This window comes from Rhinolophus sinicus, chromosome 2 (assembly GCF_057876585.1).
Source record: "Rhinolophus sinicus isolate RSI-liver-muscle chromosome 2, RSI-T2T, whole genome shotgun sequence".
Taxonomy (NCBI): Eukaryota; Metazoa; Chordata; class Mammalia; order Chiroptera; family Rhinolophidae; genus Rhinolophus; species Rhinolophus sinicus.
Genome location: NC_142502.1, coordinates 185449483 through 185475786, shown reverse-complemented (window position 1 = coordinate 185475786; position 26304 = coordinate 185449483). Strand labels below are relative to the sequence as shown.

Genomic DNA, 26304 nt, shown 5'->3' with positions numbered 1-26304 from the left:
GAATAGCTTTCTTGCGGTTGCATTCAAGGAAAAAAAAATGTGCAAAAGTTAGGATGTGAGCCTTTTTTTGCCAAAGAAGAGTAAATGGTTGTATTTACTCCTGAATCTTCCTGTTCATAAAAGTTTCCAGTAGCTAGTTTCATGGAACAGGCCTTCTACCTGTAGAAAAATATAGCCAGTCGGGAATCTTGAACTGTATTTCCCAAACTCTGTCGATCACAGTGTGAGGAGAAAAAGAAAATTTTGCAGTCAGACAATTTAGGAGAAGCTTAGTTGAACAAAATTAAGCTAAGTTTATAGCAGGACTTTCCAGAGATTTTATTAGGCCATTGTGCATTATAAATCCTCAAGAAATACAGTATGCAGCATTTAAAAAATGTTTGAGTACAGAACTAAGAACACACTTTCTTAAGTGTATGTCATTTTTATATTTAACTTTATATATACATAGACACTATTGTCAATATCTATTTCCCGAAATAGTTTCATATTGGAGTGTTGTTCTTTTCTTTCAGCCATAACTTGAGTTATTTAGAATCATTACCTTTAGTTATTTTTTTCTTCAAGTGCAGTAGCGTTATTTAGGGAGAAGTCAGATTCATGGGGACCATCCTCAACTATGTAAAACAGAAACAAAGCAGCAGGTGAAGAAAATCAGATTTTAATACAGAATTGTACACCTGAAATCTATGTAATTTTACTAACAACTGTCACCCCAATAAATTTAAAAAAAAAAAAAAGGAAAAAAAGAAAATCAGATCCACAAAGAACTGTAAAAACCCATGCACTTTCTAGAAATGTCAGGCCAACCAATTGTATATATGTTAATAAATGAGCATATTGGAAACTAGCACACACACTTGAAAAAAGAGAAACTGCAGAAGGTGACGTCAGAAGACTAATCACTCAGTCTTGCTCCCGGAGGAAGAGAGCATTCTGCAGGCAGAACAGCATTCTTTCCCACCTTGTCAGCGTCTAGGACGTCACTTTTGAAATCAGGCTCCTTTTCCTTACGTCACCAGCATTTAAGGAGAAAATAACCTCAAGAAATCATGTGCAATAGAGCCATCTCCCGTTATAGTTATAAGAACGAATGTTACCACGGCCTGGCTGTCGTTTGCCCTTCCTTGATTAAAGGTAAACAAGTATGAAACACGCCGTCTTTGTTCTCTTTGAGTTCATCTATTTGAAGTTGAGAGAGGTTATATTTGAGAATGTTGGCTTTCGTGTTTGTAAGGTTTTTGGTTTCGTTAGTTTTTGAACATCGTTACTGTCTCCTTAAGAAGATTTGTCCCTCGCTTGTATGAGCTCATCCCTACCTCTGTATTCAGAGGTGCTGCTTTGGGTCTAGCGTGGACTCGCATCTTTGTATGATGGGGCTCGCTCTGTGCGAGGCTGAGGTGCGTTTCTGGCCTGCATGTGCTGTCCTTCCCACTGCACTGGAGCTTTCTTAAGCCCCAGCACCGAGTAGGTTGACTTGGTTGCCGAACTGACTGGAACTGAACTGAACCTAGTGACGCGCCAGGTCTGCCCCGTGACTCTTCCCTGGTTTCCGCCCTGGCCATAGGTGTTGTTTTCATAGTTTTAATATCTGATGTTCATCATTACGATTGAGTACCTGAATTGTTGTACTTCACAAGAGTTTGTTTTCTTCAAGTTGTTTTGTGTTTGGTTTTACTTTTTTGGTGTTTTTTTTTCTTTCAATAGGTCATGGGCTTTTTAGCAGACAAAAAACCAGAACAAGGCCAGCGGGTCTCAGGAATACTTGTTAAAAGAAACTTTAATTATCACATACTGTCTCCTTGTGACCTTTCCAGTAAGTATATTGTTAAATGCCAAATGTAGTTTGATTTTATCATTGCAAGAAAACCTATGAAAACTTATCTTACCTAGTGGCCACATTTTAAATAACAACCAAATAATAAAATAAGTAAGTGAAAGTTAATCCAGTCAGTCAGCTTTACGGGTGGTGGGGAGAGGATCTTCCTTGAACTATTGAAACATTTAAATTCTTTGTGAAATAACTTTTTTCTTTATTGGAAACATAAGTTTACCACAAAGATATTGACTGCTCCTGCTGACGCTTTACAAGCCCGTTTTCTTTCATGATGATGTACTGGGAATTTATTTCCTGAAGTAATGTTGGATTCCCCACACAAGCATTTTGATTTTTATGACTTGGAGTTTTATGTCGCTTGCTCGGTCTTTGTGTTCTGTGCCTGTGTAAATGCTAAACCATCATTACTTTGGCTGTAAATATGATATTATCTTTAAACGAATAATATTGCTCAACTTTATATGAGTGCTTAATGAAAAAATAAGGAATAACAGCTGTGTGGAGGTGTTCATCTGAGAGACAGACCTTTGCCTTTCAGACCATCTCACAGCAGAATAGACCTCGTTCCTTTATTCTGCAGTTAGTGAGTTCTTAGCCTGTGCCAGGCAGTGCGCCGGGTACTGGAGGACTAGATTTATTGAAAAGCTCAGTCCCAGCACTCGAAAAGCTGTCTAATGGGAGAAGCATTCTTGTCAAGAGCTAATCGCAGTATTGATTGGGGCCATAGAAGTGCCTACGTGTGAGGTGACAATGGGCCCAGGAGAGTGGGGACAGCTTGGCAGACCACGCCCAACTTGTGCGGGGTACTGAAGGGCTGTCAGGAGTTGCCAAGCAGAACAGGTAACAGGACAGCTGGCTTGGTGGCTGGAGACGTTCAGGGACCTGATACGTTCAGGAGAATGAGGGTGCTTTCTTACGGCTGGAGCACACATTTACTAGGGGGATGGCAAGGAGATGAGAGAAATGTAGGATGGGGACAGATTAAAGAGCACGTTGGTAGCCGGAAAAACGTGTTCTCGTTTACGTTACTTTTACTTCTCTTTGCTTTCCCCCCGGTATGTGTTTGCAAGTTGTGTTTTGTGGGACTGGTATTGTTTCTTAAAGTATATTTATTCTAATTTCCTCTTCAGATTATACTGACTTGGCCATGAGCACTGTAAAACAGACCCAAGCCATTCCATATACTGGTCCTTTTAATTTGCTCTATTACCAGCTACAGAAATTGACAGGTGAGTATATTTATTGAAATTCACTTAATTGTTTTGTGTTTTTGAGTAAAAAAATTAAATATCTGGGAAAGGATATTATTTAATTTTGGTAATTGTCTCAGAATTGCACAAATTTTATTTGTACTTCGCTTGGTCGTGTTATTTCACATTTAGGTGAAAATTTTGAAAATTTATTCATTAATTTTTCTAAACTCCATTATGCCTTTTATCCTTGATCCACCAAAAATTCTAAAATATCAGTAGTCTTTGCTTCTTATATTTAAAGTTTACTTTGGTTTACCTACCCAAATTTTATCTATTTTCCTTGTTCAGTGAAAATAATTTTTCTGGTTCCATTAGTACCATCAATATAGCAGGTTTTATAAGAGCTCATAATGACTGGCCACAGTCCAGTAAAAGAGAAAAACCTATTCTTTTTTCTTATCAGACCATTTTGAGTTAGATATTTTTGTGTATTAACAGTGAGGGGCAGTGAGTAAATTAAAAGGTGTGGTCTCTAATAAGCAAGAACACTTCAAATTACAAGTTGTACTGTCTGTTAATGGATTCTTCGTAATTCATACAGTAAAGAACTACCATAAAATAAACCAGAGGAAAGAAAACCTTTTTTTTAACCTCAGAACCTCACGTTAGCATTATAGGTCATAACATAGAAAGTTAATAAAGTATGTCTGACTTAATCCTCTATTAGAAAGACCAGAAAAGTCTCGTCTTAGACAATAGAATTGTCCTGTAGGATGAGTAACCTGTGAAAACAGAGGTAGAAGTGACTGTATGAATAGTTGACTAGTCTCATGTTAAATGCTAATGTGCTAGTGGCTGAATCTCTTGTACAAACATAGATGTTTGACAATCACCAAAGTTTGCTACTGATAAAATGTCTAATGTCCAAGGTAAATCCTACGTGGTTATATGAATTTTATAATACATGTTGAGATCTTTCAGTTACTATAAGCAGTTAATATAAAATTTACTTAGTTATTTAAATGTGATTACACAAATGAGTTAATTTTTTTCATTATGTATTATTAGCTTTATTTCAGACATCTGTAAAAAAATTATGTCTCCGGGAGATTATCAGAAAATTAGATAAATCTTAAAATTCTTTCTTTCAGGTGATGTAGAAGAATTGGAAATTCAAGAAAAACCTGCTTTGAAAGTGTTCAAAAATATTACTGTAATACAGGAACCAGGAATGGTGGTATTAGAAGTAAGATTAGATTATTTACCTAAACAAGGAGGGGGGAGTTTTAAGAGTTCACATGTAATTGTAGAGAAAATGTTTCTTTCCAAGATCAGCTTTAAATATAACATAGGTAGTCAGGCATTTTCTATGTGGTTACAATAACATAGAAACTAATAATAAATTCAGGCTGAATATTTAGTATGTATAATGAGTAGAGGTCTCGCATATGAGTAAGTCTGAATAGATTTTGTGGTATCCCAGATTGTCTTCAGATATGTCAAAAAATTATCAAGATAAAAATCTCATTCTGTTATGGTAAAACAAACTTGTCATACGGCATTTCTAGAGAGTGGAATTTTTAAGACTCGAATAAGCAACATTAATATGACCCAAATCTACAAAGGCAAGAAATCATTAGTTTAGGTAAATGTGGTTCGCACTGTTAGAATTTTAAATTCGTACTGGTAGAATTTGGAACCCAGACACCAAATGAACTTGATGGTTGATTTTGGTAGGTTGGCTTCTGTTGAGTTAAAGGGACTTTTCAAAATGAATCCTGGAACTGAATGATCTAGGGAGGTAATTTGTCTATTTCTTGGCATCAAAGTTATATGTAAATTGTATGCAAGTTTCCTAGCTGTATGGTCAGTTATTCTGCTCATACATATTATTTTTTTAAACAAACTGAAAAACGTCTGTCAGCTCAGGTCCCACTGCAGTTCTGTGATAAGTCTAAATTTGATTCATAAGGCTAATAATAACCGCAGAAAATGTCAAAAGGAGTAGTTATCTGTAACATGAAGTTACAATAATATATGAAACAATAATATCAGAGAAAGGGGGGGAAATGTTATTAGAAACATTAATTTAGCTATTCTATTAAATACTATTAAAGAATGTATGTTTGATCCCTAGAGTTAACATGTCAAAGAAGATCTTAGAGAACATTTTTCAAGTGCCTTATGTTTCTTGTAAAAGAACTCTTTGCACATTAAAAAAAAAAAAAAAAAAGGATGGGCACTGGTGCCTGAAATAATTTAGCTGGTCTCACCTTAACCTAGTAGACATGGAAAACTTTCTTGGGGCACTGGGCACGTGAAAGAGTGTCAGGGCTTTATATGAAAAACGAGATGTTTAAAAATATTACCCTCCTATCCTTCTGTCTATGCTATGAAAATATAGAGACTAGGAATTAAAGTTTGAATCCAGCACCAGCATTTACCACTTGTGTTATCTTACGCAAGTTAGTTTTTTTAAAGAATGGAGAAATTTTAATGCAAGAAAAATAATAACATGGGCTCAAGTTACTTTTGAGTCCATTTCCTCCTTTATAAAATGAAGATGTTAAAAGAATAGAATGAGATAATGCATATAAAACACTAGCCACAAAGGAAGTGCTCACCACATTTTACTGTTGTTGTTAAAAGAAAATTAGAGAATTCCAGCATTATTTATTAATTTCAGTAAACCTCGGGTCAGTTAATTTCAGTTAAAATGCTAGAAACTAGTCCCATATGTACAGTCCATGAATGGGTGGGTCGTATTTGCAGCTTTTGTGGTAGGCCATAGATGTACCTTCCTAATTCTGCCTTTTGCTTTACAGTGGTTGGCAAACCCTTCCAATGATATGTATGCAGATACAGTAACAACCGTGATATTGGAAGTTCAGTCAAACCCGAAAATAAGAAAAGGTACAGAATTATCTCATTTTTCATTTATTATACATTTGTTTCATTTTATCAATTAATTCTTTCACTTCTCCCATGATTCTGTGAACTAAAAAGCAGAAAGTAGAATCTTCTTTCTTAAAATTGAAAAAAAGAAGGAATTAGTTAGTTCTTTGATTTCAGGAGGAAAAAAGTTTAGCCAACTACTTCATAATCCATCTTGTGGAACTGGCCGAATCTATAATATGAAATGAATAAATACCAGGACAAATCTAAATTACTCACTTGAGTTACTTGTAAGCGTTGGAATTTGTTTTGAGTAATAGACATTGTAAAAGTTATAATTTGGACACCATTTGATCATGTGTTTTAGTTTAATTAACTAGTGGGTAACTGATACCCCGTGTGCATGTAACATAGGAAAGCGAAGGAGCCACAGAAGTTCCCCCTGGGGTTGTCACGTGAGGGGCACTGTCACAGTCTGCCCTGGCACACAGCACTTCCATGACAGACAGTTGTAAAGGCAGTTGCCAGTTTGCTCTTATTTTATTACTTTACATTTTTGTTAGGTGATAAGAATATGAAGGACAAAGTGCAGAGTGGGGATATGTGGGAAGGAGGACCTTCTACAGAGGTTAGGAGCAGCGAGCCAAGGAACAAGGCTGACGTGCGGAGAACAGGGGTGAAAAGTGAAACCCGGGGTTTTTCACGGGCAAATCTTCCAGCGCTCATCCCAGTTCTATCAGAACACAGCTACTTGGTAGCTAGATTTGTTCCATTCACATCAAACACTCCCGACCTGAACTGTGTTTTATCCTCCAACATTGCTTTCTGTCCATCATATTCTGATAACCTTTTTGTAAATGAAGTATGTTTTATGACATACTGGCAGTATTTTTGTCAGGTATTTATACACTTTTCTGAAAAAGGAAATTTCGATGCAAAAATGGTATTTTTCCAGACCAATTAAGATGTCAGTAGTCTTCAGTTCAGTGTCTGCGCTCCTCTAAGTCCATTTCCATGCTACGTGTAGAGGACTCACAGAGCACGATGTCATGAGGCTGTCCACTGTGTTCTGTCTCTTAGGTTTGCCTTTTCTAGACATTTCACATAAATGGAAGCAAATAACATGAGGTCTTTTGTGACTGGCTTCTTTCACTTAGTGTAATGTTTTCAAGGTTTATCCATGAATGAAATGTTGTAGCACAAATCAGTACTTCATTCTTTTTTATGGCCAAGTGGTTTCCCACTGCATGTTGTTTATCCATTCAGTAGGTGATGGCCATTTGGGTGGTTTCTAGCATTTGGCTCTTAGGAACACGGCTGCTATAAGCACTCATGTACAGGTTTTTGTGTAGATGTAGGTTTTCATTTCTCTTGGGTCAGTACCTAGGAGTTGAATGACGGTCTTATGTTAACTGTTTAACCTTTTATGGAACTGCCAGACAGTTAATGCTGTACTGTTTTGTGGCTGGTGATGGACTAGGGGTACGTAGTGACATTTCAGGGCATGCTTGAGACCCCAGATCAGTATGGCTCATCTTTCTAATCTGTCAGATTATCTTGTTTGGGGGCAAAGCGAGATCATCTAAATCTAAGATGATTTTAAATACTAATTTTATTAAAACAATTATGGATGCATTATTATGTTGTAGAAAGTTAAATTTACATAACGATTGAGATAAAACAAAAGACTTCAGAGATCGTTGAGCTCAGATGTGCCCCCTAGCACTCCTGGAGTTTCACTCATTTGCTCGAAATGAAATGTGTATGTGTAAAGTTTGAGAAACACTGGAAATACAATTGAAAATAATCTTAAGTGTGTCATTTTATGGTTCTTTAACAAGAACATGAAAGAATGTCATGAAAACATCCATTTGCCTCAGCAGGTAATTGATACATATACGTGTTTATCACTTGAAGGGTCTGTACTTAGAGTAACTATGTTCTGCTTATTGATTTGGAAGTTATTCTAAGTACGAATTTGGAAACTGAACTCTCTGTTGTTTTTTTCCCCAGGTGTAGTACAGAAGGTCTCTAAAAAATTAGAAATGCATGTTTATAGCAAGAGGCTGGAGATCATGCTCCAGTAAGTTGCACCCACGATCACTCAAGGTGGTAAGGCCGGGGCGGGGCGGAGGGGCAGCCTGAGTTGTCATGGTGCCTGTGTTTCTGTCAGTGAAGCGCGGTGAACCGTTTCCTTCTAGCTGCACACTCTAGTTACTTCCAAGTACCTGTGACTGTGAGATATGTTTTACATAATACAGAGCCAAAGAGTGTTTTCACGTGGGCTGGCGTAGTCGGTTGGCAAAGATGAAAACATCATTATCAAGGACGAATACTGAAATCCTAACCCAGTGTTAGTGTGCCTTTAAGAGTTAGTTTATATACTTATTCTCCTTAAATGGGGAGTCTTCATTAAGAATGGCTTTCTTCTAGACTCTTCTCAGATAGTAAGTCAGTAAACTACGAATTACCTTCAAATTCAGTATACTAGGTCTTTCCCCTTTCCTCACGTATTCTTTAATCCTGTTTTCAGAATGTCTTTCCAAATAAAATAATCATAAAACTGCTTCTCAATTGAATGTGAGATACCACTGTGTTTAAACTTCCAAGTGTAAATGCATCTTATCACTCTAGTTGTTTAAGTCCTTAGGATAACGTGGGAATAAATGTATTGGTATCAAATACATTAGTAAACAAACCGCCATTTGATCACATGCAACTGAAACCTTTTTTCTATTCTTTTGAAAATATTTCTGAAGTTCAAACTCAGTTATTTTTCCTTAATCCCAGGTTACCCAGCCAGATTTATTCAGATGTGTTTATTAACATTAATGTCCCCACCCCTCCCAGCTAAATAACACCTTACTGTCAGTGCTGGGCTGCTAAGGGCTGGCCAGCCTCTGGAGTTTTAGATTCACTGACTCCTTGCCTGCGCCCAGCCTGCCAATTGGACTGCTGTTTGCAAATGCCTGTGACTGATGGGGACCGATGTAGGAAGTAATGATTAAACTGTAGCTCCTCGAAGATGGAGGCAATGTCTTCGTGGTTTCTGGATCCCAGCACCTGGTATAGATAGCACCTGGCACGTAGGAGATGCTCAGTGAATAGTCTTAACTCAAAGGAGGCCTTTGGGGTTGATTAAAAGGAATGGACAGCCAGCGGGCTTGGGAGCCAGACAACATGATTCCTGGATCTGAATCGTAGGCCTGCTCACTAGCTATGGGGCTTGAGGCAAATCACTGTCTTGTTTCCTTCTTTACCGAAATTATTATAGGTTAAGGTAATATATGTAAAGTGCCTAGTAGGCTGCCTGCTGAAGAGAGCATTCTGAATAAATGGTAACTGTGTAATTTACCTGTTTTGTAAAATTAACAAAATATATGAAGGTGAATAATTATGTATATCTTAGGAGTAAAGTGTAAGTATTCTACCTCAAAACTAGGGCCTATCTTCAATACGATGTTCCCCAAAAAGGTAAAACTACTTCACAAATTTGTAAATGTAGCCTACTAATATTGTGTCTTTGTTTATCTTAAGGGACATATTTGGAGAAGACTGTGTAAGTGTAAAAGATGGTTCTGTTCTTAGTGTCACAGTGGATGGAAAAACTGCTAATGTGAACTTGGAGACACGGGTATGTAGCTGTTCCTATGTTTCAAGAGATTTAGGAAATAACGTGAAGGCAAAAATAATCTGTGATCCTACACCTAACAAAATGTTTTTGCATTTTGACATTTCCTTCCAGTGTTTTCCTACTTTTTTTTTACAGGTTGTGTATATGTTATTATGTGTGAAGTTTTACATTCTTGCTTTTTATTTCTCATTCTGTCATAGTGTTTTTCCATGTTATTATTGCATAGTACACATTTCCAGGGTACATATCACTTCGTTGTTTTCCTGTTACATAATACACCTTAATCCACCCAGCGTCTCTCTAATTTGGCATCCAGTTGATTCCAGATTTTTCAGAGAAGCTGTTCTTCTGTTTGTACCAGCAAGATCCAGGAGGCTTTTCCAGACAATAGGATTCACAAGTGCAGGGTCAACTCTGGACTCACACCAGTAAAACTTGTATGATGTTTCACAAGCATGAATGAATAAGTATATTTCCTTGCAGAGTTTTGAAGATTAGAACAGTTATACTAAACAAATAACATGTCTTTTAAATTTCTTTTATATGTTCCTTGACTATTTAGGTGCTTTGAGAAAACACGAGATTTATTTTACCTCAATAGAAAAATAAGCTAAGAACATAAGCAAGTAATTCACTAGATAAGAAATATAGATAGGTAATAAACATGTGAACCAACTGTTCAGATCTATTAATAATTAGAAGAAATACAAGTGTAAAGTATGAAATGTAACTGCTTGCTTATATTGGCACAAATTAAAAAGAGATTGCTCTGACCCATTGATGGCAAGACAACTGGGAAACAAGTTATTCTCAGGTGCTGTTTGGGGTAGGGGAGGAGGTTGTAAGTTAGGTGGTCCATCTTTTCTGTAAGACAGCTTGGTGATAGCCATCAAAAGCCTTAAAAAAGTAAATATCTTTCTCCACAATCCCACTTACTGGATTTAACCAAAGAAAGTAATTAGACAAGAGAACAAAGATATATATACAAGTATGTCTATTTTGGCATTGATTATAACATGAACAAAATTGCAAGAGACGTAAATATCCAATAGTAGGAGATAACAAATAGAACAAATGAATAAATAATATGTATGGTGTATCCTCATACATAGAATACTATCTATGTACATATACATACTACTAGTCTCTCCACCCCGCTAGGAAATGATTGTTTGAAGAGTCATCATTTATCTACCGTGTAATAATTGTAGACTCAAGTTTAAAGACATTTGTGCTTTCACTTTCAGTCGGTAGAATGTGAGGAAGGAAGTGAAGACGACGAGTCTCTCCGAGAAATGGTGGAACTGGCTGCACAGAGGCTGTATGAGGCCCTCACGCCCGTCCATTAGGACCTTATGTCTCTGTGTTATGTTGAAACGTTTTCTAATGCTTGACTTTACTTCTGTTACTTAAAATAAAATGACTAGTTTCTCCCAGGTACTTTTGATGACAAATGGCCTTTATTCGAACAGCTTGAATACTGCTAAATTACCAACTAATTTGTCCATTACTTTAGAACTGCTAAATAAATTGCCCGTTATTTTAGAATTTATTGATTCCACTTCCAGGCATGTATTGAAACCTTAAAAATCTGCTCATAAAAACTGAATCAGAATGTCTTCTTGTACTTTTTAAGAAAAGAAAATAAACGATGATTTGTATTTTTATATCCATATTCTGAATATGAATAATTTGAGATGATCATTTAAAAGTTTTAAGTCTCTTTTCTATTTCTTCCCTCCTGATACTCTTGCTAAGTTCCTTAATTTATACATTTGTAAAATTATGACTTTGGGGGTTCAATAGTATATTCTTTAATAGCTATCCATTGAATTCAGAGATATTCAGAATGTTATTTTTATGACTCAAGTTCAGGGTTATTCAGGAGTCGGTTGTTGAAGTGCTTCATGTGTAATCGTTAGTTCAGTTTCCCGAAGTACATGTAATTCAGACTTGGAAATAACTGGACACAGGAGTGGGTGGTGCTGTTCCTGAGGGAGCGGACTCTGCGGGGGGCTAACGTGGCACCTACACGGATGAAAGGCCTGATTGTTACCTCTGCAGAAGGAGTGCGCATGTGCCTAAGCTAGCTCCTCCCCTCGCAGCCTAACTGAAGAGTTGCTGACACTGTCAAGCTAAAGGCATCTGTTGTTGCCACTGAATTCCCCTGACACTGTTTAGGTCTCATTCTTGCCTCACCTCTGGGTGACTTATAACCGTTGACCACTCCTTCCCTGCGCTTTAATGACAAATTTCAAAGTGTGAGTCTTACATGAAACGAAATGCACTTATTTGTATAACGTAGCCTACTTGGTCTTTGGCCCAAACCGAAGGTCTATGTGTCATGTAAGATTTTTAAAATGTATTATGATAGCTTTTAAAACATTTTCAAGTTACAAAAAATACACACTTGTAATATCTTAACAATCAGAATATTGACAGCGAAAAGGGAGAGTGTCCTTTCCTCTGCTCCCTCTCCCTGCAGCCAGTTTGAGTTAAGGATTCTAAATGGCTTTTGAATCTGCCTGTCTTGTCTCCCCTGGGGCTCTTTGAGTCCACGTCATCATCCTCTTTCCTCTCATTCCTTCCACAACCTCCCTTCTCCCCGTGCACAGGCACACCTCGGAGATACTGCAGGTTTGGTCTGACCACCGCATTAAAGCAAGTATCAAAATCTTTTTGCTGGTGGAGGGTCTTGCTTTCAACTTGTATAAAAATGCAACATCTGTGGAGTGCAGTGAAGCGAAACGAGGTATGCCTGTAGTTGATTTCTAAGATACACAGAGCTTCCCTCAAGGCTCCCCTGCTGAAAGTCCTTCAGGGCTTCTTCATTGTAACTCGATGAAGTCCAAACACCTGAACTTGGCCTAGGGGGTTCTCAACCTTGGCTACACAATGGAATCAGCTGGGGAGCATTAAAAATATAGCGATGCCCACGGGTTACCACCGGAAGTTAAGTTGGTTGGTCGAGTGAGCATCCTTTATCAGCACGTTCTTAAAGCTCCCCACGTGATTCTAGTTGAAGCCAGGGAACTAGTGGCCCAAAGATTTGGTCACACTCTGCATCACCCTACCTGCCTGTCCAGCTCCAGCATGTTTCCCACCAGACGCCACACGTCCAGGCCACAGAAAGGTACATCAGCTTTTCTGCCATGCACTGCTCCCCTGGCCCTACTGGTTTTCACCTTAAATTCAGATGTTTCCAGACAGACTTCTGACTTGTTTTCATTTCTGCCATCACACTTCATTGCATGGTTGAGGTGACAAGGACTCTCCTTTGAGCAAATTTGAGTCAGCCTCCTCTGAAAGTACTCTGATGAGGCCCCCACCTTAAGCTCTGTCTTTGCCCCCTTAGTCCAGTTTCAGCAAGAATCCTGTTAGGTCAAGTTAGCAAAGAATTTCTCTACCCGTATTTTACATCCACCTGCCCCCTCACTCAGCTCCCTGGCTAGAAATCCCCACTGTTGTATTCAGAGGTGAACCTAACCTGTCTCCCCGACGGGAGAACCTCAGCACAGCAGTTTTCCTTGATTCTCCGCGGTACGGTCTTTAGCAAAGGTCATGAATGTATTTTTTTGAGGTCAAAACCTTCAACAAATGGTTAAATTTTTAATAAGAGGTGGTCCTGTGATGAATGAATCCCTTGGAAGTACTTCTAATGTTTGTTCTTCTCTCTATTGCCCTCTGCTGAATATTTGAACCCTCCTGCGAATGGTGTGATGCCTCTTCTGGTGGCACCACAAAACCGCTCTCGTTTCGGGGATGGTTTCTACCTGAGCAAATGAACAGCGACAGTGACCAGAGGGCGGGTAGAGGCGCAGCCCAGGCCGACCCTCAGGCCTCTCCTCCCTCCGGGCGTCGGTGGGCTCCTGGAGGGCAGGGTCACTGCCGCACCTAACGGCTCGGTATGAATGAATGGACGAAAGCGAATGAATGCAGGAGGCCGAGCTTTCATAAACGGGCAAAATTGAGCTTTCCGAGACCCAACAGCCATTGCGTCTTTTTAAAATGGCCAGGTGGCCACCAAAGAATCGCTGCTCAAGGAGCACCGGGAGGCGCGATCCCGGGGACGGGTGACAAGGCAAGGAGGACATCGGACTGCGCAGGCGCCGCTCGCCCCGCCCCCGGCCGTTCGCCCCGCCCCGGCCGCTCGCCACGCCCCCGGCCGCTCGCCCCGCCCCCTGGCCGTTCGCCCCGCCCGGATATCTGGCCTGCTCCGCCTCTCGCCGTCGGGGTTATGGCGCTGTGCGAGACTGTGGGTTGCGGGAGCTCTCTGGTCTGGCCGCGGGTGTTGCTCTTCGGGGACTCCATCACCCAGGTACCGCCGCTCAGCCCCGTACGGTCCACAGACCCCGGCTCGGCCCTCACAAGGCCGGGTCTCGGGCGTCCTCGGCGACGCCCCCCCGAGGGCCGCGGGCCTGGCTTCACCGCCGACTCCCGCCTTCTCTCCTCACGCGGGACCCCGGTTTCCCCCTCCCGTCACAAGGTTGTCGAGGCCGTTGCCCCCAGCTCCTGAGGCGGGGTCATTTCGATAACGCCTGCAGCCTCCTGCAGCGAACAGAGGGGCGTCGTGTACCAGACGCCTCCCGCGTCCCTTCATAACACCCTGGCCGCTTCCCGTTTCTAGTTGTTCGTGGCCTCGAGACGACGGTGCGTGACCTGCAGGCCTCGCGCAGGCTTTAGTCTTAGACCCGTTTTGCCGGCCACGCCCTGGGAGTGACAAAGTCTGAGCTCGCCCCGCCTCTGTTCGTCATTTTTCACGGGGATTTTAGGAGGCCCTGGGAGGAGTTGAGGCTCATTGTTTATTTTTAGCAGCTTCCTTGTCCCGGGCAGTTCTCTCACCCCCACGTGCTTTGGTCGCTCACTGCACCAGTGGCGCGTTGTGTCCCCGCAGGGCCACCTGCACAGACCACGCCGGCTGGCGGCTGAACCACGTCCTGCAGCGCCTACGGCCTCTTGTACAGGAAACACCACCCTGTTTCCGCGAAAATAAGACCTAGCCCGACAATCAGCTCTCAGGCGTCTTTTGGAGCAGAAATTAATGTAAGACCCGGTGTTTCGTTATGTGTTTTACGTTGTGTTGTGTTGTTATACGCGGTCTAAGACCGGGTCTTATGTTAATTTTTGCTCCAAAAGACGCCTGAGAGCTGATTGTGCGGCTAGGTCTTATTTTCAGGGAAATACGGTAGCTCCCTGTTCTGGTGGAACAGGTTGGTCTGGAGTAAAATGTCTCTAATAATAAAATAGATCGTCTTCACCAAAGATCATTTCAACTCACATTAAGAAAAAATGTTTGGAAATACATTTTCTTCTGGGAGGGAGCACATTTTAAAAATTACTTTCCCTTGGTTTTTTCTTATTTTTCTAACACTCCGGACATAATATCCTAAACCAGTTTTCTGTGTTCATGCCAATAGTTGGTAACACTATTTTTAGGCATTTGGGCAGTGAGGGCTCTCCAAATTCCATGGGAATGTATATCAAAAAATGTTCCCCGAGTTCTGTAATTTTCTTACTCTTTCAACTGTGGAAAGGGAGTATAGCATAGACTTCATTTCCTAACTAATACACAGTTGATTTGATCTCTCAGACATAGATTTTTTTTTTAAAAGTAGCTTTTCTGGATAACAGTGACTTTAATATTAGGTTTCAATAAAATGTAGACAACTGACTCGAATCCAAATGATAGAGAAAATTACGTCTGCTTTCCAGAGTTGCTGAGCTGTGGTTACAGTAATCCCTAAAGTGACCACCTCTGAGCAAAGCAAGGTCAGAAGGCCAAGACGTCAGGAAGAGAACAAAAAGGGAATTGCTGACCAAAATGTCCTTATTAAAATGTCCTAATTACATTAAGTAGTAATGGGCTTTTCTTTCTTCAGTTTTCTTTCCAGCAGGGTGGATGGGGAGCATCACTGGCTGACAAGCTGGTCAGGTGAGAATAGTTTCTAGATTGATACTTGAATGTTTATTGATGGAAAATGTAATTGCATGTCAGGAGGCAAGAATGAATGGTCCAGTTTCAAACAGTAAGATATAGGGAGGGGGGAGGAGCAAAGGAGGACTCAGGGTTCAGTAAAAAGAACTTTGCCACCATGTGACATCAACCTTAAAAGTTATGAAAAACATATTAGGGGGTTGAATCCAAAAAAATTTAAAAAGACAGCTTTTCACAATCTAAAGAAGACAAGTTCTTATTCAGTTATTATGGTGGGTATGGCTTAAATGATTAGTGAGGAGTTGAAAGGATATATTCTTAACCCGAAGTTGGATTCATTTTTGGATAGAGGTTTCCTCCCCCAATTTTGTTTATAAAATATATCAGAAATAGTGATGATTTGGGTATTTTATTTGCCAAACTTAAATGTATGCTAAGGAAGTCATTAAAAGGGAAACTGTTCTAATTGAAAAGGTTAAAAAATAAATAGAAATATTTTCCACATTAAAAACAGGCGACACAAGTATTTGTATTAGGGTATCAGTAAACTGATGGACAGAAGTTTTCTTTTCCTCCTTTAGAAGAAATAATAAGCTGGGGGTACTACCAGTTTGTCATTACTTGATAATTTTTTAGATCAGTGTTAACACACCAAGAAAATATGTTTTATTTCTAAATGTGAAATGTGTTTTAAAATGTCTTCACTTTCTCTTTCATTTTTATCCCCTAAACTAGAAATGAAAAATTGACCTTCCAGCCTTTTCTATTCCCAAATGCTTTCTCTATTTAAGTGGACTTCTTAATCTAAAAACACAAAAGTATAATTTAATTCCTCAGTTTTCTGTTCTGTAAAATGGGGGGGGGGTGCGTGCAGTGTTGAATAGCTTTTATTTAATGTTTATCAAGTGCCAGAGATTATTTTAAATGCTTCATGTATATTGTCTCATTTAATCTTTACAACGACTCTATAATTTTTTTATTATCCTTCTACCCATTTTATATCTGAGAAAAGTAAGGCGGAGAGAGGTTAAATAACAAGGTCACACTAAGAAGTGGCAGGTGGCTTGGCTCTGCTCCTGAGGCCTCTGGTGATAACAAGGGAGCCTGCTTTCCTGCTGGGAGAGTGTGGAAGCTCCTGTGTGCTTGGTGAAGTACCTGGACTATAGCAAGTGGTTTATTTTAGTCATCCAATAACTGTTGAATTAGCAAATAGAAGACATTGAAAAGCTGATTATTCAAATGGCCTGAAAAACTCCAGGCATTCCAAATTCACCAACATGTAAGTGGTTCATAAAGAGTTAAATTTAGCATGAGAATCTTGTCAGAATTGATAGTTTACAGGTGTGAGTGCTAGAAGACCACTTAATTAGAAGCTAGTTATTTTTCAGAATTTTGGAAACATGTATGTATGGTCTATTGTACCTTATTTATGTAACTTCTTAAAAGCCTCATGTTGAGGTACAAAGCACAAAACTGAGTGGCTGCTGGCTGACCCCACAAGGAGGCCTCACCTGGGTGAATTCTCCCCCATTCGGGCTCCACCCCCAGAGAGTGCCGCCCTCTCTCCTGCGCACACTCACCTCAGCCAAGCTCAAGAGAGCCCATTATAAACTAAAACACCACAATGGACCGAAAGCTAGACGCCAGGCAGAGGAATACTCACGTTGGCGCAAGGAGCCCATTCCTTCCATCAGGCAGATCCCTGGGGAAGCGAGGCGGCTGTGTGGGAGGAGAGCGTTACATAATAGGGATGCTGGCGGGGTGACTGGCGTCAGAGGCATCACCTGCTTTCACTGCCAAGGGACCAAACAATTTTAAGTCCACCCTCCTTTTGAAAAAAAATCGTATATTTTTAAGAAGGAAAAAATGCCTGCTAATGAACTGGTTTAGACAAACACAATATAGTTACTAAAATTATTTAATCAAAGCAATTGGTTGTTAATGATAATGAATGGTCAAAATAGGTTTGTCACTTGTAACTAATGTCCCACTCTGGTGGGGGACGTGGATAGGGGGGAGGCTCTGCCTTCTGATGGGAAGTCTCGACCTTCCTCTCAGTTTTGCCATAAACTTACGACTCTAAAAAAATTAGTAAGTCTATAAAAAAGTCTGAAAAATACTGTATACGCTTATCCCTTACTAAACTAACCATTGTTACATCTGAGTTCCAGCTTCCAGGGGACTTTCTACCCAAGACACCTGTACTTGCTCAGATTAGTATCTGTCTGCTGTAAACCCCATTTTAAAAGCACCCCACCATACCATGCATGAAATCACCATCTGCAGACTAAATCATAGCCCTTTGGTTCGTAATTATAAGCTCTCATCGAGGACGGGTTTATTACCTCTATCTTGAAACAACATAAGCAGCTTTACCCCTGGCCAGGATCAGAGAGGGCAGCATAAGCCAAGAGAGCACAGACTCACCAAAGGATGGCTAGAGGACCGAAAACGGTTTTTTCCACAAATCACCTTCCTTTAAAATTTTTCATTTCAGAAAATGTGATGTTTTGAATCGTGGATTTTCAGGCTATAATACCCGATGGGCCAAAATTATCCTTCCAAGATTAATCACGAAAGGGAACATTTTGGACAACCCAGTAGCAGTTACAATTTTCTTTGGTGCCAATGACAGTGCACTGAAAGGTAAAGACATTTTTGTATTTTCCTAGTTCATTTTTAATAATTTTTGTTATAGCAAACTTAAATGTATATACTGTATACTTATCTCCTAGTAGATAAAATTTTGCAGAATTTATGAGTTCACTGAGTACTTTTATATATTTCTTCTAGTTCAACTTATTTTCCGCATGCCTGGGTTGTTAGACCTAAACTTGTAAACACTCTCATGTTTTCTCGAGCCCTGCCGTGCTATGCTCAATGTCTGATTCTTTGCTCTTTAGTTGAGGTAGTTGGCAACAGAGGGTTCACACTGTACACTTTGCAGCATGAATCACACTGATGAAAAAGGAGCTCAGGCCCACAGCCCCTGGACTCAGGCGAAGACTGGAATCCTGGGTGATGGTAAATGGGTTTGGAACAGGAAGCATGTCCCTCGTGTTTTCGGAAGAACTGCTGCTGTGTTCTGAAGAGGACACATGTCAAAAAAATTATAAAAAGGACAGGAAAATATTTACAAAAATATGGCAGGTTAATGTCTTTTTTTTTTTTTTTTTTAAGATTTTATTGGGGAAGGGGAACAGGACTTTATTGGGGAACAGTGTGTACTTCCAGGACTTGTTTTCCAAGTCAAGTTGTTGTCCTTTCAATCTTAGTTGTGGAGGGTACTGTTCAGCTTCAAGTTGTTGTCCTTTCAGTCTTAGTTGTGGAGGGCGCAGCTCAGCTCCAGGTCCAGTTGCCGTTGCTGGTTGCAGGGAGCACAGCCCACCATCCCTTGCGGGAGTCGAGGAATTGAACCAGCAACCTTGTGGTTGAGAGGATGCGCTCCAACCATCTGAGCCATTCCGGAGCTCAGCGGAAGCTCAGCTCAAAGTGCTGTGTTCAATCTTAGTTGCAGGGGGCGGAGCCCACCATCCCTTGCAGGAGTCAAGGAATTGAACTGGCAACCTTGTGGTTGAGAGCCCACTGGCCCATGTGGGAATTGAACCAGCAGCCTTCGGAGTTAGGAGCATGGAGCTCTAACCGCCTGAGCCACCGGTGTAGAAATCAATAAGAAAAATATTAACTCCAATAGAAAAATGGGCAAAGACAGGAATAGATCATCCAAAAAGGAGAAATTTAACAACCAGTACGTAACAAGGAACTTTGGGTTTTTTGAGTCAAATACTGTAGGACAGCAGTTTTAAGCAGTAATTCTTATAGATGACAGGTGTGGAATAAGATGGACTCTTACGTTTTTGGTGGGCAAGCTTGTACTTTTTCGGAAAGCTTTTTGGTGTTGTGCATCAAGAAACTTCCCTCATCTAGAAATCCTTAAGGAAATAACCAGGTGTATGTTCTTTATAAAAAAAAAAAAAAAAGAAAGAAAGAATAGAATGCTACATAGTAAGGAATTAGAAGCTTCAACTGTGATCACCCTAACTAAATCTGTCGTTTTTTGAGGCCTATTTATGGAAACAGAAATACTTGTCATATGTGAAAAAAGCACAATATGGTCATTTATCTTCAGTGTGATCCCAACTTTGTTCAAGTATACATATCTCCATGGAAAAGACTGGAAAGAAGTACATCTAAGTGCCAGCAATGGTTTTCTGGGTGGTAGGATGTGATTTATGGTTCTCCTGTGCTTGCACGTACATGTGGTCTGCACGCGGGCCCGCAGTGGGCGCTGTAGTGCTGGTTGGGCGCCCTTCCGGAAACAGGGCTGTGCAGCCAGCCGCCGAGTCCCCAGTGCTTCCTTGGGGCAGGCAGCTTGCTGCAAGCGCTCAGCACACCTGGCCGACTTGCTTTTCATAGGAGCCCTATGGGTGGTCCCTGTCATCATCCCTGTTTGCCAGTTAAGGGCAGAGCCAGCACAGAACCTGGCAGGGCTTTCTTTACAAATTCCACCTAACAGCCCAGGGCCACAACTTTGAAGGGCCGAGCCAGAGCCTTGGAAGTGTGTTTGACGAAGGCCCCGCTCTGTCCTTAGTGTAAGCAGTTCCCCAGCAGCATCATGAGTACTAGGCGCTGCCACTTACACCTGCATTTGGGCTGAAGTACCCGTCTTCCTCCTGAGCAGAGGAGAACCCCAAGCAGCACGTCCCCCTGGATGAGTACGTGGTGAATCTGAAGAGCATGGTGCGGTACCTGCAGGCCGTGGGCGTGCCCGAGGACAGGGTCATTCTCATCACGCCACCCCCGCTCTGCGAGGCTGCCTGGGAAAAGCAGTGCCTCATGCAAGGTAACCGCGAGCGCCCCCATCCGGCCAGCTCAGCTGGGAGGGCGGGATGGGTGGTGCTGTCCCGCCTGTGGGCCTCAAGCGCCCCGTATCCGGACAGGTCTGTTTTCCATCAACAGAAGTTAAACAGAAAAAAGTACAGCTTCCATTGTGTCATAACTGAGAACTTTTGTCACTTGGGGTGGGGTGGGCCCTTTGCCCTGGCATTTGCTGCCTTGTTTTCCAAACTCCAAGGTGCCCACAGAGCCACTGAATTTCAGGGCTGATGACTGAGCGAGCGTCTCAGAACAGCCATGAACTTGGTTGTCTGCATGGCGCTGAGCCCTGACCTCCACACGGGGTGTCTTCCTGACTTGGCAGCGGCGGGAGGTGCCTACTCCTGCTTGTTTGCCATCTGCATGTGGCCCTTTCTCCACTCCGCCTCACCTCGCCTGATACCCTTCTCCCCCCAAAACAAAGGCTCCTCTGCAGGCTCACTGGCAGAGGTGCCCAAGTGCAAGGGTACTTCCGCCTCAATTGTGACTGAGCGACAGCATGCAGCTCTCGGGCACCCCAACACCAGGTTCCTGTCTTGTGACCACTGGAGGCGCTTCTGCCCCCACACACTGTTCCTCTTGCCACCTTTACAGGTGCTCGGGATACAGAAATAACTAGAAGCCAGTTTCTGCCTGTTGGGCTAGTGAGGGGGAGTGTCCTGTAAATAAGTATTTGAAGCAACGCGATAAGTGGTATAAGAGGTACTTATTGCTGAAGGTCTGTGGAAAGTAGGGAAGCAGAAAGAAGCACTGCCCAGAAAGCTCCCCAAGGAGGTAAACAGGGAACGTTCCCCTCCAAGAGTGTAGGGGGCGGGGGAAGGAGGGAGACAGGCCCCGCTGTTGCCAAAGCGACGACCCTAGGGGTGTCCTGCTAGTGTCCTGCCAGCGTCAGGGATGGCTCGTCCGGTAGTAAGTGCTGACACATGACACGTTCATGCCGGGGTGACTGAGGTGTGCAAGTTAGAACTGTTCGTGTTTCTCAAATCACAGGTCACAACCCCTTCGTGGCTCATGAAACCCAGTGAGTGACAACAAACTTTTTAATGGAATATAATAGAAAAATCAGTATCTAGAGCGCAGTGGGTATTGTTTTGTGAGACTTGCTTCATTTTTATAGAGGTGAGTCCTGAGTGCTGGTAAAAACACATTCCTGTTTTTCGCCGGCCATCAGGCTGGGTTGTGTGGTGCTTAATAGATTAGCAGATGAGCATCACCTGGAAACTTGGTAGAAACGCAAAGTCTCGGACCACCCAGACCTACTGAGTCAGAAGTCGGGGTGGAGCCCAGGACGTCTTCCAGCTGATTCTGACGTCCGCTTGTTTGAGAATCACCACATTAGATTGGGGGGTCAGCAATCTGACGCACTGGCTACCACTAACAAAGTTGTGTAGGACAGCCAGGCCCCGTGCTTTCGGTTCTGTGTCTGGCTACTTTTGAGCACACTGGCAGGGTGGCATAGGTGCCCAGAGACCACATGCCCACCAAGCCTGAAGTCTACTATGCAGCCCTCCGCAGGGGAAATGTGCTGACCCACGTTAGCCCAAATGACCTGTGGCCCCTTCCAGCTTTTACCTTCTCTGGTGGCAAGTCTACACGTTCCCACTCTTATTACATGTGAAAATTCAGGGGTCTCGGCACAGCGTTCCTCTAGTGTGCACCCCTTACTAGCCACCAGCCCGGTTCCCCTAGGCCTTTCCAGCCTCTGGACCCGTCTCTGTTCAGTCCTCAGGAGGCAGTGCTGCCCGCTAAGGCATCTCCTCCCCACTGCTCATGCTGGCCTGTCCTTGTGACTCCCCACACCCCCCGCTGGCCCAGGTCACGTCCGGAAGTCCACACCTGTCTCCTGGAACTGAGGAGCGGTCCATCGGGTTACTAGAGCCTGCACAAGGACCAGGACTTGGGTTTATCAGTTGCCTCCTGATTTTCTCTCTTCTCAAAGGTTGCAAGTTAAATCGCCTGAAGTCAGTTGTTGGTGAGTACGCCCGTGCGTGCCTGCAAGTGGCCCAGGAATGTGGGACTGACGTGCTTGACCTGTGGACCTTGATGCAAAGGGACGGTCAGGTAGGGTGGCTTGCTCGGTCCTACTGGGTGCGCAGATCACACAGAAGTGCCTGAGCTGCGTGGCTCTGAGTAGGCAAGGTAATTGTCCTTGTCACCAATTCAAGTTGAGGCAGAAAGGAGAGGCCCTGGGACAGCTTGCAGATGAGCACCCTCTTCAGCCTGCTCCGTAGCTGCACGCAGCAGGGACCCTTGAACAGTTAGGAGTTAGCAGCACAGTGAGATGAGCACCAAACGGCTCATGTGTGAGAACGTCTAGGCCAGGCTCTTTTGTAGGACTGGGGGGAGCGGTGGGGGGACACTTTTTGCCAGGCTGAGCGATGAATGGAAGTAGAGTAAGGTATCAGCTAAAATCCGTAGTTTGATATATAGTTCGTTATTTGGGGTTTAAAGCCAAAAGGCCCACTTACAGTAAAATATGAAAGGTAAAAGGCCGAGCCCCATGCAGAATGGGACAGCCCTGCAGGAGCAGTCTGACCGCTTCCCATACAGGGAAACATAACGCTTACGCAGGACCCAGCAGTCTCACTCCTGCGTGTTTACACAAGTGAAAACTGTGTGTCTTCCTCAGAAACCGTGATTAGACTTGACCCTTTCGTGGGTTTCCAAGTCAGGAGCAGCCTCGGCTGAAGGGGACAGCAGCCAGAGGTCTATTTCTGTCTGCGTTAAGCTTCCACCTGAGGGGGGTGGGAAAAGCTGTGCAGCTGGAGAAAAGGAAATTGCAAACCATGGAGCCGGCTGCTCTTACAGCCCTTTCTGCTTTAACACATTAAGATTCTAGAATGAGAGGGTCTTCCTTAGCGGTCCTCTCATCTAAAAGAGCAGCGATGAGAAAACAAAGGCCCAGGAAAAGCGCCACTGGAATTGGAATCCTAGTCTGTGAAAGGCTAACGGGGATGGGGCAGCTGAGCTGAGGGAAGACTCTTCCCAACAGAGAAAGGGCTCTAGTGGTCAGCGTTCCCGAGCTCAGGGCGTGGAGGGCTGGACTCTTGTGTTCTAGCCTGGACGAGAACACAAGGTGGACGAGTTCTTTCCACCTAATAACTTGCCCATCAAATTATCACTGGGCCCTGAGCTCTAACACTAGATTTTGTGGTTTAATGTGCCATATTCGCTCGTTAAGCCTCTTTGACCAGATGACCTGGAAGGACATCTCAGCTCAGGTGCTCCGTGGTGTGAGGCTTTCTGATCTGTGATATGCATGTAACCTACCAAGGGCGTGTGAACACTTGCTACACAAAGCACCAGCTGCTGTCACCCTCCCAGGAGACTGCTGGTCGGGCTGGTGATATGCCAATCGGGGCCACCCCTGGGGCACCAGGATTAGAAAAGTCACTCGCACACCTTTACCTGAGTCCTCTCTCCCCTTACAGGACTTTTCATCCTATTTGTCAGATGGACTACACTTATCACCAAAGGGAAATGAGGTTTTGTCCTCACATCTCTGGCCTTTGATAGAGAAGAAAGTCTCTTCTTTACCGTTGCTGCTCCCTTACTGGCGAGATGTAGCAGAAGCAAAGCCAGAACTCAGTCTTCTGGGAGACGGGGACCATTAGTCAGATAAAACCCAGGCTGGCTGTTTACTTACAGCACAAGATGTTACCAGTGCACAGAAATCCCCAGATAAGTGATCAAAGAAGATTATTTTCTCATGACCCTGCAACAAAAAAACACTGATGTCTGCTACCAAGCTTAATAAAAGCATCCTAATTTTTCAGGGAAGCTTTGTATCCAGCTGTGTTGTTTTGATACTTGGCTAATGCAGGTGTCATCAGTGCCATAGCTACAGAATGCACCCTGAGCAGTTTGTTCCTTCTGGAAATGGAAAACAGGTAAACACAGTTTTGTTTTTTAAAAAGTTACAATTTTATAAAAAATGGTTTTCTTCCATTCTGCTGGGAACTGCTTCACTCATACACCCACACACCCCACTTATCAGATTCCAAAAGTGTAATTAAAATATAAGAATATCATGACTACTTAAAAGACAGCCAATACCACAAGGTACAAGTTCAAGTATTAGTGTAACAGGTATCTGCATAACAAACGTCCTTAGAAAGAAAGATACCATTTGTCACAGGTTTGGTTAATTGCCCTCAAAGTTTACCAGTTCTCATTTAAAAGGTGTTGACTGGTTAGCACATTGCAGTTCTTACAGGGGAAACGCTTTAACTATAATTTTAAGGAAATCACTTTTACCAGAGGACTGATCCTGCACACAGTAAATGCATGCGCCCAGAATCCTGAAGCACTAAAGCAAGCAGCAATGCAAATCCCCACTTTCAGGTCAATACAGAAGGTTCTTCAGAATCACTTGTGTAGAAACAAAGCCCCAGGGAGGCGCATTCCCTCCTGGCCAGCATGTCCCACCCTTGCCCATTCAAAACTGTTCACTTTTGGCGAGAAACAGCTACCTCAGACTACTAGTGTTGAAAAAGAGGTGACCATACTCTTCTTATTTTGAAGTAATTTCAGTTTGGTGAATGGCAAAGGTACTTACAAAACAAAACTGCCCAACAAATTAGGGCCCTAAAGAGTTCACAGGATTCTGTAAATTCGACTGGTTACTACTTGTAACTCATGTAAACTTGATTGTTTTAATTCTAGAGAGTACTAACCTTAGAATTCTAAGAAACATTACCCCATGTTCTTCCTAAATTTAGATGTGTGACTATCCCTGCTGCTGAATGCTGCTGAAAGCTCTGGGTAACACCTAGGACCAGAACCCACATTTTGGAGCTCATGTACAGCTTAGTTTTATCTCCTCTGTGTTTACTTGAAGGCAAAAATAAATTATGTGTGTTCCAGTTGTCCTCACGAGTAACTGTCAAATGCCTCCTCATATTCAGCGGATCATTACAGTGTATGAAAAAGAAAGAAAATTGATCATTTCCCTAATCAGTGCTATTATCAATATAAAAGGTTAATTTACAAAAATGTAAATATTTATAACCTAATCCAGCTATATTTTCTGCTTTTGCACCACAGGTTGAAGGAAATTTTTAAAGATCGAAAACACTAAAACCTGAAAGCCTCAAAATAAGCTAGATTCCCCTTACCTGTTCCCAAGGAAAGGGCCTGACCACACAAGTATGATGCATGGGAAGGGGTCCAAACACGGCCAGCATGTGCTGGAAAGTCACCTTGTTTCTCCCAAATCTTCACAAAATACATGCAGTGATTTCAGGTCAAATCTATGAAAATATTTTGCACACTTAAGTCAAAGAGTTCAGAACGTAAGTCTCTAAACTAGCACTCTGTTTCTTTGCTGTCCACACGATTCTGCCGCTGCAGCTTAAACGAGGAGGCCTTTTCGCTCCTTGTGACCGGGTGGTCGGTGAGATCCTCAAAGGACTTGGCGGCGGCGCTGCTGCTCGGGAAGGGGTCCTTCTCGAAGCCGTCCTCGTCCATGTGCGAGTCCATGCTGGGGTCTTCCTGGATGGTGTCCATGCGCTGGTGGTCCAGTTTCGGAGCCACAGGCATCACGGGGGCGGGCTGCAGGCGGCCTGGGGTCTGGGGCCCAGGAAAGGGCTTGATGATGCGAACTGACGCTGAGTCCATGCTGCTGAGCATCTCGACGTTCTGGAAAGACAGGAGTGAGAGGTGGATGACACGTCCTACAGCTCCAACGTGACCCACCAAATGGCCTCGCACTGTGGGTGCCGTGATCCCTCACGCTAAGGAAAGCACTAGGTGAGGCTCCCTCAACTCAGAAATGACTCCGGAAGTTAGCTTTCAAATGTCCTGACAATGTGCCATTTGAAGACCCAAAAGAGAACTCGTAAAAAATAACTATCAAGTTAAGATCCCAAACAGGAAAAGATCTCACAGAATATTAACTATGTCGGTGAACAGCTCAGTCCCTCACGGCCGAGGG

General features: G+C 42.6%; 3 protein-coding genes across 9 annotated transcripts in view; 2 read left to right on the top strand and 1 right to left on the bottom strand.

Annotated features, from left to right (window-relative positions):
- The window catches only part of CPSF3 (cleavage and polyadenylation specific factor 3), a 31993-nt gene extending 20767 nt beyond the window's left edge, over positions 1 to 11226 (top strand). For both annotated transcript variants that reach the window (XM_019755937.3, XM_074331675.2), the window contains 7 exons: positions 1708 to 1816; positions 2968 to 3066; positions 4182 to 4276; positions 5856 to 5943; positions 7939 to 8008; positions 9463 to 9559; positions 10807 to 11226. In XM_019755937.3, coding sequence (XP_019611496.1) covers positions 1708 to 1816; positions 2968 to 3066; positions 4182 to 4276; positions 5856 to 5943; positions 7939 to 8008; positions 9463 to 9559; positions 10807 to 10908 — 660 coding nt within the window. In that variant the 3' untranslated portion in view covers positions 10909 to 11226. The remainder of the gene's footprint in view (positions 1 to 1707; positions 1817 to 2967; positions 3067 to 4181; positions 4277 to 5855; positions 5944 to 7938; positions 8009 to 9462; positions 9560 to 10806) is intronic.
- A 2520-nt stretch (positions 11227 to 13746) lies between these two features.
- On the top strand, positions 13747 to 24923 carry IAH1 (isoamyl acetate hydrolyzing esterase 1 (putative)). The gene is made up of 6 exons (XM_019755939.3): positions 13747 to 13877; positions 15439 to 15491; positions 17992 to 18140; positions 20176 to 20337; positions 22309 to 22430; positions 23801 to 24923. Exons 1-6 carry the CDS (start codon positions 13797 to 13799, stop codon positions 23981 to 23983), a joined length of 750 nt encoding a protein of 249 aa, XP_019611498.2. The 5' UTR covers positions 13747 to 13796; the 3' UTR covers positions 23984 to 24923.
- ADAM17 (ADAM metallopeptidase domain 17) overlaps positions 24270 to 26304 on the bottom strand; it is a 41715-nt gene continuing 39680 nt past the window's right edge. For all 6 annotated transcript variants that reach the window (XM_019755936.3, XM_074331670.2, XM_088796304.1 and 3 more), the window contains one exon: positions 24270 to 26009. In XM_019755936.3, the coding sequence (XP_019611495.1) occupies positions 25677 to 26009 (333 nt within the window). In that variant the 3' untranslated portion in view covers positions 24270 to 25676. The remainder of the gene's footprint in view (positions 26010 to 26304) is intronic.

Excerpts from the sequence above, each read along its gene's own strand:
- IAH1 (XM_019755939.3), top strand. The coding sequence starts at position 13,797 with ATGGCGCTGTGCGAGACTGTGGGTTGCGGGAGCTCTCTGGTCTGGCCG. Across the intron at positions 13,878-15,438 it reads TCGGGGACTCCATCACCCAG|TTTTCTTTCCAGCAGGGTGG; the intron begins GTACCGCCGCTC and ends TTCTTTCTTCAG. Across the intron at positions 22,431-23,800 it reads TGATGCAAAGGGACGGTCAG|GACTTTTCATCCTATTTGTC; the intron begins GTAGGGTGGCTT and ends CTCCCCTTACAG.